At 44.7% G+C, this 12,020-nt stretch overlaps 1 protein-coding gene across 1 annotated transcript in view; it reads left to right on the forward strand.

Moving 5' to 3' along the window:
- The window catches only part of CPNE9 (copine family member 9), a 1,043,154-nt gene that overhangs the window by 446,634 nt on the left and 584,500 nt on the right, over positions 1-12,020 (forward strand). Inside the window, exon 5 of the mRNA XM_069206140.1 lies at positions 11,928-11,967. Within this exon, the coding sequence (XP_069062241.1) occupies positions 11,928-11,967 (40 nt within the window). The remainder of the gene's footprint in view (positions 1-11,927; positions 11,968-12,020) is intronic.

Raw genomic sequence — 12,020 nt, forward strand, 5'->3', positions numbered from 1 at the left:
ATTCATACTTTACCGGACCTCTTCCCCTTTGTGAATGTGAGCGTCCACGTATTTAAAGATCAGGCACTGGTCCCACTTAAAATGTGAAAAGAAATCTTTTCATTGTTATTTTTCAAATGCATCCCATTTGGAAAACGGGCTGCATTTCAAAACAAATAATTGCTTTATTTAAAAAGCAGACACAGACATGGTGGGCTGCTGACCCCAGCAGGCCACCATCCCTGTAAGTGCCGGCCATTCCCAATGGGTCGCACAATGAGAGCTGCCTCATGAATATTGACGAGGGGGTCCTTTGCAACCTATTTGGGGATCGCAAACAGTGTATGAGACACTGTTGTACATTGCATTTTGCGAGTCACAAATAGAAACTTGCAAAATGTTACGATCGCACATGCGGCACCTGGTGCCTCTGTCAATTTTCCCACCTCCCCAAGTTTAACTACAGCAGGCACAGGGGCTTCAAGAGAGAGACAAAGGAAGATAGGGAGAGGGAAAGCAGAGAGAAAGGGATCATAGAGGGGATGGAGAGAAAGGGGCGAGAAGGAAGAGAAAGAGGATAGATGGAAAGAGAAAGAGAGCACGGAGAGACGAAGGGAGAGAAGGTGGTTTCAGCTTTTTTCCTGGGCTGCTTTTGGTTCCCCTGTCCAGTCCTGATCTAAAGCACTCAAGATCTTGGGACGAGGGAGGTCTCGCCCAATAAAGTCAGATTGGAGGAGTCCTTGACAATGCTCCAGGAAGTGATTCTATCTGTGGACCAATCACACTGGAGAACTGCACATTTTCTGGTAGCGCAGAAACATTCCATTGGTCTCCTCAGCTGGTTGACAACACGTTTCGGACTCTTCAGATCCTGGGTCTTCTGATGGACAAGGGGGGGGATCTTCCTGGAAAGCGCTGGCTCTCTTCATTGACTCTCTCTCCAGCAGCAACTCTTGTTCAGCCTCCAATGCCTACTCTTTGATGAGCTGAGGAGGCTGATTAACCATTAAACTCATCAATTATTGCATTCAATAAAAGACAGTCACCAGTTTTTAATTGAATAATTAAGTCATACCGTCTATAGCAAATAATAACAAATATATCATAAATCTAACCAAAGTGAAGGAACAAGAAGAAGGTAACCTGATCACTACGTATCTCCAGGGGCACTGTTGTTTAGTGCTGGGTGTTCATTTAACAACCACATGCATTCTGGGAGTTGTAGGCACGCCTTTCTTCAGTGGCTTCAGTTGATTCTGGTGATGTACTATACCTGAAAACAATGATTTCCCAGGACTGGGACACTATGTCCTTGGCGGATAGCATTCATTTATAACCTTAAGCAAAAATGATAAAGGAGAGAAACGATAGATCCAAGAAAATAAAATATCAAGGAGACACAAAATAGAATTAATTGGGAAATTGTCTTATTCAGAAGTGTGAAATAGCCCTAAGACAAAACATAGTTATTCTTGAGTGGAAAAAAACTGAAAGCACTTAGGTCAGAGAAGGTCATTTTGCTAATAAAGGTCCTTTATTTCTCTTTTATTGGCAACAGCCTCTTGCCCAGAAAATGAGCCTCTGACCACCAACACTCAGAAGTCCTCATTGGGTTATTTAAGCGGGACGGTGAGGGGGCGAGTCCATCGCTGCTATGTTGCACAATAGTACATTTGTGTGTGTTAATTAATTGAAAGCTAATTGGCATTCCTTGCTGGCTTACTTGGACTATTACCTAGCAGTATAACCTCAGGGTCAGGAGACAGAAAAGTTACAAAGTTGGCAGTTTCTCATAGCTTCCTGTAAATACCTCCCCATATGTTGCGCAAATTCTGTCAGTTGCCCAGGCACTATACCTTTTTTGCAGAGGAATATATCTTTAATGTACAATTAGAGCCATACAAGTGTAGAAAGGACAAACAGCAAACACTGTGAATTCCTTCCACCTACGGTCCAAAGATACCACCCAATCAGGTTTCACTCTCTGTTGTGTATTCGAAACAAAATGGCGGACACCCTTTGTGACCCTTTGTGACTCGAACATACAAGCATATTATGTTTGCAAAGTCAGCCCATAAAGTTTGGTTGCCTCGCCAAGCTATAGGAGGTATCATGTTTGGAACCAATGTCATAGGATTTCTTTGGCTGGAGGGGGGTGAGGTGGAGCGTTGTTTCTGTGTGAACAGGATGTGTATTCCAGCTCTCAAGCCAGACGTCAAAGAAACAATTCCGTATTTGGAGCAAGAGGTGATGTCTGGGGTTCAGAAGTTGTCTCTCGGTTGGATAAATTGTGACACCCCAGTCATTGACTCCTGGAGCTGGCTTTATCGGCATTTATAAAGATTCCCCCACACCTCATGGAGTACAGGAGAAAACTTTTCCAATACTGCTTACTCTGTCAACAACCAAACCAGGACGGTCACTGCCTGGGGCTGAGATCAGAAGGAGTTCTGGTGTCTTCAGGAAGATACCAGAACTTTGCCTGGAGCTGGTCCACAGGAGACACCTACAGGTGAAAAACAAAAGGGGAAATTTTAGGCAGAAACGCTGCGCAATTATGGATGAATCAACTCCAAGTGGTCATTTGTTTTTTAAGGTTGAGAAGAGGAACTTTGCCCAGGGTTAGCCATCTTGCCATCCACTATACTGTAGTGACTTTGTGCCCAAAAACGCTATGAAATATTTATTGCATTGAGGTATAACGAAGTTAAAATGTAACAATGACCTTTCCTTGCATTGTCTGTGAAGGGAAGAGCAGAATATAAGCCGATGTTTGAACTGTGCTGTAACATGTCACAATGCCAGCTGTGTACCTTTTCTGGTTCTTCATCATGTGAGAGTCTCTTTTCTATGTTTATCCCCTGCCATCTTCTTTGCTCAGCTTTCTGGCTAAGGGCGAGAGGCTTCCTCCTGACCCTGAGCACGCAGGTGACCGGAAGGATGCAGGCAGCGCCTCGGGGACAGTCCCCACCAACAACGAGAAAGGAAAGGGAAGATTAGGTACCCCAAAAATGAGTTCTGACGCCAAACAGTCAACAAGGTAGGACTCGCTGTCCACAGCGTTTCACTCCGATTGCAATAGAACAGCTGTGAGTGCTGGGGCCAGGCATTCCCTGACCAGGTGGGCAGCACATCCCTGACCAGGTGGCCAGAGCATCACTGACCAGGTGGGAAGAGCATCACTGACCAGGTGGGAAGGGCATTGCTGACCAGGTGGGCCGGGCATCCCTGACCATGAGGGCTGGGCACCACTGACCATGAGGGCCGGGCACCACTGGCCAAGTGGGCCAGGCATCACTGACCAGTTGGGCCTGGCATCCCTGACCAGGTGGGTAGGGCATCCCTGACCAGGTGGGAAGGACATCACTGACCAGGTGGGCCGGGCACCACTGACCATGAGGGCTGGGCACCACTGACCAGGTGGGCATGGCACCACTGACCAGGTGGGCCGGGCATCACTCACCAGTTGAGCTGGGCATCACTGACCAGGCGGGTAGGGCATCCCTGACCTGGTGGGCAGGACATTACTGACCAGATGGGCCGAGCATACCTGGCCATGTGAGCCGGGCATCAGTGGCTAGGTGGGACGGGCATTACTCACCAGGTGGGCCGGGCATCACTGACCAGGTGGGGAGGGCATACCTAACCAGACCAGGTGGGCAGAGCATCACAAGCTCCACAGACGGCCAGAAAGTCACAAATCAAACATGAAAACAGCAAAAAGGGCCAACTTGGCACTTTTTGACTTGATTTGTGAACTGAACGCCACGGTCCTCCCACTGCCAAATCCACTGTTGCTTGCCATAGGCTTTCTCACCAATTTTACAATAATTCTGTAAATGTTAAGCTGGATGTGGTGACACAAACTGGGAAATGCACACATATCCCCACTCCTAGTCAGGCACTGAACTTACTTTTCTGTGAGGGTCAAAAATCGAACATGTGCAATAGAGAGCACAGAATCTGTGCTGCAAGCTGAATTTGTCTGCCTTCTTTTCTGTTGGACCTGCTTCCTTCAGATATTTTCAAACTAAAATACAAAACAGCACAGAGGTGTCCAGACTACACAGGCCATCAGGGGTGGATGAGTCCCACTGCCACAACTATCCTTCACAAAAACCCTCAGCAGACTGGGGGATGGGGAAAATAGCTCCCAGATTCTTGAATGAGAGGCCCCTTAGGTGGGGTCTGGAGAGATCTAAGACCTCTGCACCAGTTCCATTGTCCTTGGGGAGGACCAGCCCCATGCCAGCAGGGGCCTTCCTGCACTCATGTACACCCTAGTGCGCCAAGGTACTTTCCAACTGCCCTTATGCCCACTTGAATGCCACAAGGTCCACTAGAAGATTGTGTGCCCTACAGAATGCTAGGGCACTGTCCAGATGTCTGCTTGCACAATAAAACTCCAATTCACTTGCCGGTTGCCCATTTTCCCTTATGCGTGCCAGCACGCTGGCAATGTTCCCTACAGCGAGTCAGTGCTCACGTCAGCTGCCTATTTGTCAGCACACATCCAGCTTTTCACATGCCCACATTATGCCAACATATATCTTCCAATTGTTCATGTCACCGACTGAGGGCAATGAACACCCAACCTATGCCTGTGCTGAGCAGTATCCAGCACGCCACCAGCTGTCCATGTAGCCCCAAATATGCCAATACACATGCCAGCTGTCCATATGGCCCAGAATATTGCAATACACATCCGAGCTGCCCATATGTCCCAAAATATGCCAATGCACCTGCCCGCTGTCCACATGGCCCAGACTATGCCAATACACCTGCCAGCTGTCCATGTGGCCCAGAATATGCCAATACACCTGCCAGCTGTCCATGCCGCCCAGAATATGCCAAACACTTTCCAGCCGTCCATATGATCTAGAACATGCCAATCCAGCTGCCAGCTGTCCATGTGCCCCAGAGTATGCCAATACACCTCCCAGCTGTCCATATCCGCTCAGTATGTGCATTCACACTCCTGCTGTTCCTATGCCCAAGAGTATACCAGCATACAATTGAGCTCTTGGGTAGACTATAGTATATCAATTAAGCCTCTAGCTACCCATGTGCCCATCAGGATGCCAGCACATGCGCTCGTTGTCCATGGGCCCAAGTGTTTCAAATGCGCACTCCAGCTGTCCCAGTGCCCACAGTGTGGCAACACATCCTTGAACTATCCCTGTGCTATATTCTGTGTTCATGCTACCTTCTTGGAGAGGTGTCCATGCGCCCAGTAATAGATGCCTAATATTACACTCACATTTTACACACAACACTACTTCCACGAGGTCCAGACCTGATTCTGAATGGATGTCCCCCAATCAGACTCAAAGGGCCTTCCTTGGGTTCCATATCAAAGCATATTCTTCTGGGTCAACCAAGCCATTGGGTGGGGGTGGTTATTGTGCTTGGCCTCAGCATTCACAACCAGAGTTCTAATGTGCAATCATGTGATGCCCCCTATAGATAGCCTACATGTACCATACTGATGCCATCGGTGATAAGATACCCTGCCTTATCAGAAGAGCCCCTCTCTGGTTTTCCGAGTGGCCAAATTCAATATGCAGGAGAGCCCAGCCAGATGGGAGTTCTTTGCACATTCATTGCTTGGCCTCGAAGCCTGACAGGTTTGCTATTCTATATGGTTGTCATTGGAACCCCACTATCCAATTTTCTGTAGTTAGCATTGTAGACCCCCCCTTTATCCCTGTCTTCATCTGGTCTTACTCAGCATTGGCCGCGTCTGTGGTTTGTGGGAAGGAACACGGACACCCCTGGTGAGGGTGAGGTGGGCAGGTGTGAGCCCATAATGAAAGTGTGGAGTGGTTCCTGGTGTGTGTGTGTGTTTAGGCTTCAGAAGGGGCGGATGCTTGTCCAGAGGGGTTGATGGGTTCTGACATCTTGAGTCGTCCTTAAGTAAGTGAGCCGTCTGTTCAATCATGGAGCTCAGGACAGGAGTCAGTAATAAACCGACCAATCAGAGGTAGCCTGACATTCACGCTTACATTTGTGCACTGGGTTTAACGTTTTGATAGGCCTGGCAGTAGGTTCAGTAAACGTTTATCAACATAAATGTTAGTGCATCTTTTACAAATACCCCTCCCCTGAAAAGCAGTCAGGGTCTCCTTGTATCAGTAAAATGAGTTATCTCCCTACCAGGCCACTTTAAGCACAGACCTCAGAGGGAAGACTCATGGGCTGAAGTCCATGCTGTGAAGACACCAATCTTTACTCTATTTTTCTCTGCTGTTTCTTTCATTCTGGGGAAGTGTTTGGGTTTTGGGTACTTTCAACCCATGGATTTGTGGATACTAACCTCTGGAATGGGTTTACCGCAGGAAGAAGTTAGAAATGCCTGTGCTTGTTTTGAGACACCCAGCACAAGGCCAGGAAGCCTATCCTTTGAGAGAAAGCTTCCATCAGTAATTCAGGGTCAGTTAAAGCAACCCGGGACTCTTACTACTAGCAAATCAGAACTAGTTTCTCTCTGCCCCATTTTATCAAGTTTCTGAGTTTTATGTCTGACAGCTAGACGACATTGCTTGCATGAAGGGACACCTTCCTGCACAAAAACAATCCCCTGAGGCATGGTCCTCTTCTGTGTGTGCTGCAGAATGCAGAATTCAACACATATAGAAAGAGGAAGTAAAGATCATAAATAAATAAAGATATTTCTCCTTGTTGCACAGAGCAAACCAGCATGCCTCGTTGGCTGTGAACAAATTGTGCACTGAGGGTTGTGGTCCAAAGGTCCTCCGGGCAACTCTTGGCCTTGAGAACTCTGTGGAGGTCTTGAATAGTGGATACGTGTGGGGTGGAAAGTAGTGAAGCGGCCTACAGCTTGGGTTTCGGTTGTAATACTATTTGTAAAAGAGCCTTCTGCAGGCCAGGGTCAGAGATGAGAATCCCTACTAACAGAGACTGTGGTGGTTTATGGCTGAAAGGAAGGAGATAGTGTGGGTGCACCAGTGGCAACAAGGAGAAGGAGCACCCTTCGGAAACTAAAAGGTATACAGACGCCAATCACCTAACTAAAACTAAACAGAGACTGCAATCACAAAACTAAAACTAAACAGAAACTGCAGTCCCCTAACTAAAAACTAAACAGAGGCTGCAATCACAAAACTAAAACTAAACAGAAACTGCAGTCACCTAACTAAAAACCAAACAGAGACTGCAATCACAAACTAAAAACTAAACAGAAACTGCAGTCACCTAGCTAAAAACCAAACCGGGACTGCAATCACAAAACTGAAAACCAAACAGAGACTACAATCACAAAACTAAAAACTAAACAGAGACTGCAATCACAAAACTAAAAACTAAACTGAAACTGCAGCCCCTTAACTAAAAACCAAACAGGGACTGCAATCACAAAACTAAAAAGTAACTGCAGCCCCCTAACTAAAAACCAAACAGAGACTGTAATCACAAAACTAAAAACTAAACAGAAACTGCAGTCACCTAACTAAAAACCAAACAGGGACTGCAATCACAAAACTAAAAACTAAACAGAAACTGCAGTCACCTAACTAAAAACCAAACAGAGACTGCAATCACAAACTAAAAACTAAACAGAAACTGCAGTCACCTAGCTAAAAACCAAACCGGGACTGCAATCACAAAACTGAAAACCAAACAGAGACTACAATCACAAAACTAAAAACTAAACAGAGACTGCAATCACAAAACTAAAAACTAAACTGAAACTGCAGCCCCTTAACTAAAAACCAAACAGGGACTGCAATCACAAAACTAAAAAGTAACTGCAGCCCCCTAACTAAAAACCAAACAGAGACTGTAATCACAAAACTAAAAACTAAACAGAAACTGCAGTCACCTAACTAAAAACCAAACAGGGACTGCAATCACAAAACTAAAAACTAAACAGAAACTGCAGTCACTTAACTAAAAACCAAACAGGGACTGCAATCACAAAACTAAACAGAAACTGCAGCCCCCTAACTAAAAACCAAACAGGGACTGCAATCACAAAACTAAAAACTAAACAGAAACTGTACTCCCCTAACTAAAAACCAAACAGAGACTGCAATCACAAAACTAAAAACTAAACAGAAACTGCAGTCACCTAACTAAAAACCAAACAGAGACTGCAATCACAAAACGAAAAACTAAACTGAAACTGCAGCCCCTTAACTAAAAACCAAACAGAGACTGCAATCACAAAACTAAAAAGTAACTGCAGTCACCTAACTAAAAACCAAACAGAGACTGTAATCACAAATCTAAAAACTAAACAGAAACTGCAGTCACCTAACTAAAAACCAAACAGGGACTGCAATCACAAAACTAAACAGAAACTGCAGCCCCCTAACTAAAAACCAAACAGGGACTGCAATCACAAAACTAAAAACTAAACAGAAACTGTACTCCCCTAACTAAAAACCAAACAGAGACTGCAATCACAAAACTAAAAACTAAACAGAAACTGCAGTCACCTAACTAAAAACCAAACAGGGACTGCAATCACAAAACTAAACAGAAACTGCAGCCCCCTAACTAAAAAACAAACAGGGACTGCAATCACAAAACTAAAAACTAAACAGAAACTGCAGTCACCTAACTAAAAACCAAACAGAGACTGCAATCACAAAACGAAAAAGTAAACAGAGACTACAATCTCAAAACTAAAAAGTAAACAGAGACTACAATCTCAAAACTAAAAAGTAAACAGAGACGGCAATGACAAAACTAAAAAAAAAGATGCTCCAACCATAAAAATAAATGTAACCAAATACTGCAGTCACAAAATTAAAACAAACGGAGGCTGCAGTCACAAAACTAAAAACTAAACAGAGACTGCAATCACAAAATTAAAAAGTAACCACATATTCCAATAAAAAAAATAAAAAGTAATCTTGATGCATAATTTACTCAACCCTGCCAAATGATTTGGCCGTCCTCTGCCGCATACTTCCAGTGACCCTGTTTATGAGAGGCTCTGCCTCATGTCAGTCATAGCTTCACTAGCAACAGTGGTAATAAAGATGATATTGTGCTGTGTGCATCTATAGTATGCATTAGCGTTCAAAGATGCCAGTATGACACTTACTGTGTGTATTAAGTTACTGGTGTATGAGTACCTTGGTGTTTCAGTATGCTGGCGTATCGGGGTAACAGTATATCTGTACAATCATATATAACTAGATCAAAATATCAGTCTCAGAGGGTGTCAGTGTTTTAGTAGATCATTATATTAGTGCATCCGTATATCATTCCATGGGTACTAGTGTAACTGCGTGTCATGATGTCAGTGTAGCAGTTGCCACATATTAGTATAACAGCGTTTGAGCATATTAGTGCACCAGTATATTAGTCTCAGAGGGTGTCACTGTTTCAGTAGATCATTATATTAGTGTATCAGTGTATCATTGCACGAGTATTAGTGTCACTCCATGTCATGATATCAGTGTACGAGTCTCAGTATAGTAGTGTAACACTGAGTATAATAGTGCACCAGCATATCAGAATACCAGTCTCAGAGGGTGTCAGTGTTTCATTAGATCATTAAATTAGTGTATCACTGTGGCATCGCACGGGTATTAGTGTATCTGCATGTCATATCATCAGGGTAAGAGTCTAAGTATATTAGTGTAACAGTGTTTGAGTATATTAGTACACCAGCATATCCGTATATCAGTCTCAGAGAATTTCTGTGTTTCAGTAGATCATTACATTAATGTATCTTTGTATCATTGCATGGGTATTAATGTAACTGCGTGTCATGATATCAGTATTTGAGTCTCAGTGTATTAGTCTGTCAGTGTTTGACTTTATTAGTGCACCAGTATATCAGAATATCAGTCTAAGAGAGTGTTAGTGTTTCAGTAGATCATTATATTAGTGAATCGTTGCACTGCGATTAGTGTAGCTGCATGTCATGCTGTTTGTGTATTAATCTCAGTATGAGTGTAGCATTGTTTGAGCATATTAGTGCACTAGTACATCAGTATATCAGTCTCAGAGGGTGTCAGTGTTTCAGTAGATCATTACATTAATGTATCTTTGTATCTTTGCATGGGTATTAGTGTAACTGCATGACATGATGTCAGGTCAGTGTAAGAGTCTCAGTGTATTAGTCTGTCAGTGTTTGAGTTTATTAGTGCACCAGTATATCGGTATATCAGTCTCAGAGGGCTTCAGTGTTTCAGGATATCATTATATCAGTGTAACTGTGTATCATTGCACTGGTGTTAGTGTAGCTGAATGTCATGACATCAGTGTATGAGTCTCAGTATACTAGTATAATAGTGTTTTTAGTATATTGGCACACCTGTATATCAGTGTATCAGTCTCAGAGGTTGTCAGTGTTTCAGGATATCATTATATCAGTGTAACTGTGTATCATTGCACTGGTGTTAGTGTAGCTGAATGTCATGACATCAGTGTATGAGTCTCAGTATATTAGTATAATAGTGTTTGAGTATATTGGTACACCAGTATATCAGTGTATCAGTCTCAGAGGGTGTCAGTGTTTCAGGATATCATTATATCAATGTAACTGTGTATCACTGCACGGGTATTAGTGTAACTGCATGTCATGATATCACCGTATGAGTATCAGTGTGTTAGTCTATCAGTGTTTGAGTTTATTAGTGCAGTTGCCGGGCTGGAGAGAGCCTGCACGGGCTCACAGTCTGCCTGGGAGCCCCCTGGTTGGGCGATTCGAGCCAATCTTGACGCTGGCTGTGCCTGCAGCGAGGAGATGGAGGAGCGGATTATTTTAAACCCCCCCCCCCCACCACCACCTCGCCGCACGCCCCTTCTGCTTGCTGCGAGCCGCTCCCGAAATGGACTGCTATTGTTTAAAGTTGAAAGCTGGGTCCCCACGCGCCTCTTTTTACACTTATCTTACTCTGGACTGACAGTCTCCCGGACGCTTGTGGCCTTCAGAGCTGGACCCCCCCCCCCCCCCCACTCCATCATCTGTGGTCAGAAATCCAGGCGTTGTATTACACTCAAACCTGTGTTTCGAGCCTCAGGTTACAGCTGTGTCTGCCAGCTGTTTCCTCACACTGAAATCTATCAGAAAGATGCTCCATCTGACTCCTGAGAAAAATCGTGAGACCGTCATGGATGCCTTGGTAACCTCAAAGCTAGAGTAGGCAATAGCCTTTATCCGGGCGACCACCGGATCTGCTAGACCGCCTGCAGATCACTCAGAACGCTGCAGCTCGGTGGATCCTGAAGATCCCAGCTCGCTCATCTGTCTTCTTGCGGATTCTACCCTGGCTGAACGTTGCTTGCCACGTCAAATTTACAGCACAAATATTTGCCTTCAGAGCTTGCGAGCAAAAAAGTCCTTCATATTTAAGAAGATGACTGCCTCCCTACCAACGGGGAGATCAATGCACTCCAATGGGCTAGAACCTTCACGTGTTCCCGGACTCCGTAAGGCTTGAAGAGGAGGTCGCTCCTTCTCGTTCCTGGTGCCAAACTCTTGAACTCATTGGCTACACCTCTTTGCCCCATCAAACCAGTTTTTCATAAGCTTCTGAAGACTTTTCTTTTAGATGTATAGACTTTGGCTTGATTAGTTGCCTGGTCCAGGTTTATGCCACTAGCAATGGGCCACCTCTTCGGATGCAGCCATGCGCTTTATAAATTTTATTGTATTGTACTGTATTATTGTATTCGGTCTACCTAACGCACAGCATATGTTCCACTCCATGGTCCCATGATCACAGCTGGCCAATCACAGTATTCCATTTTAGTATACCTTCCACTCCTCGGTTTCCACCTCCACTCGCCTCACCTCCAGTGTGGTCAGATGGTATCCACATGGGCGCCATCCTAACCGCGAGGCGTTCAGTAATAGTGCCCCCACTGGACGCTTCTGGGATCTTGGTATTATTAAAAAAACAGAAACAAAAAAACATGAGAGGGCCAGGAAGAGTCACGCTCTCTCTTTTTATTTTCATCTGTAGGTTCAACGTGGACTCCAGGAGCTGCAACATTTCAAAGCACGTAAGTGACGTAACCAAGCTATCATTATTTTCTCAGTGGCTGAAATGTCTTTT

Source organism: Pleurodeles waltl, chromosome 9 (genome assembly GCF_031143425.1).
Source record: "Pleurodeles waltl isolate 20211129_DDA chromosome 9, aPleWal1.hap1.20221129, whole genome shotgun sequence".
Taxonomy (NCBI): domain Eukaryota; kingdom Metazoa; phylum Chordata; class Amphibia; order Caudata; family Salamandridae; genus Pleurodeles; species Pleurodeles waltl.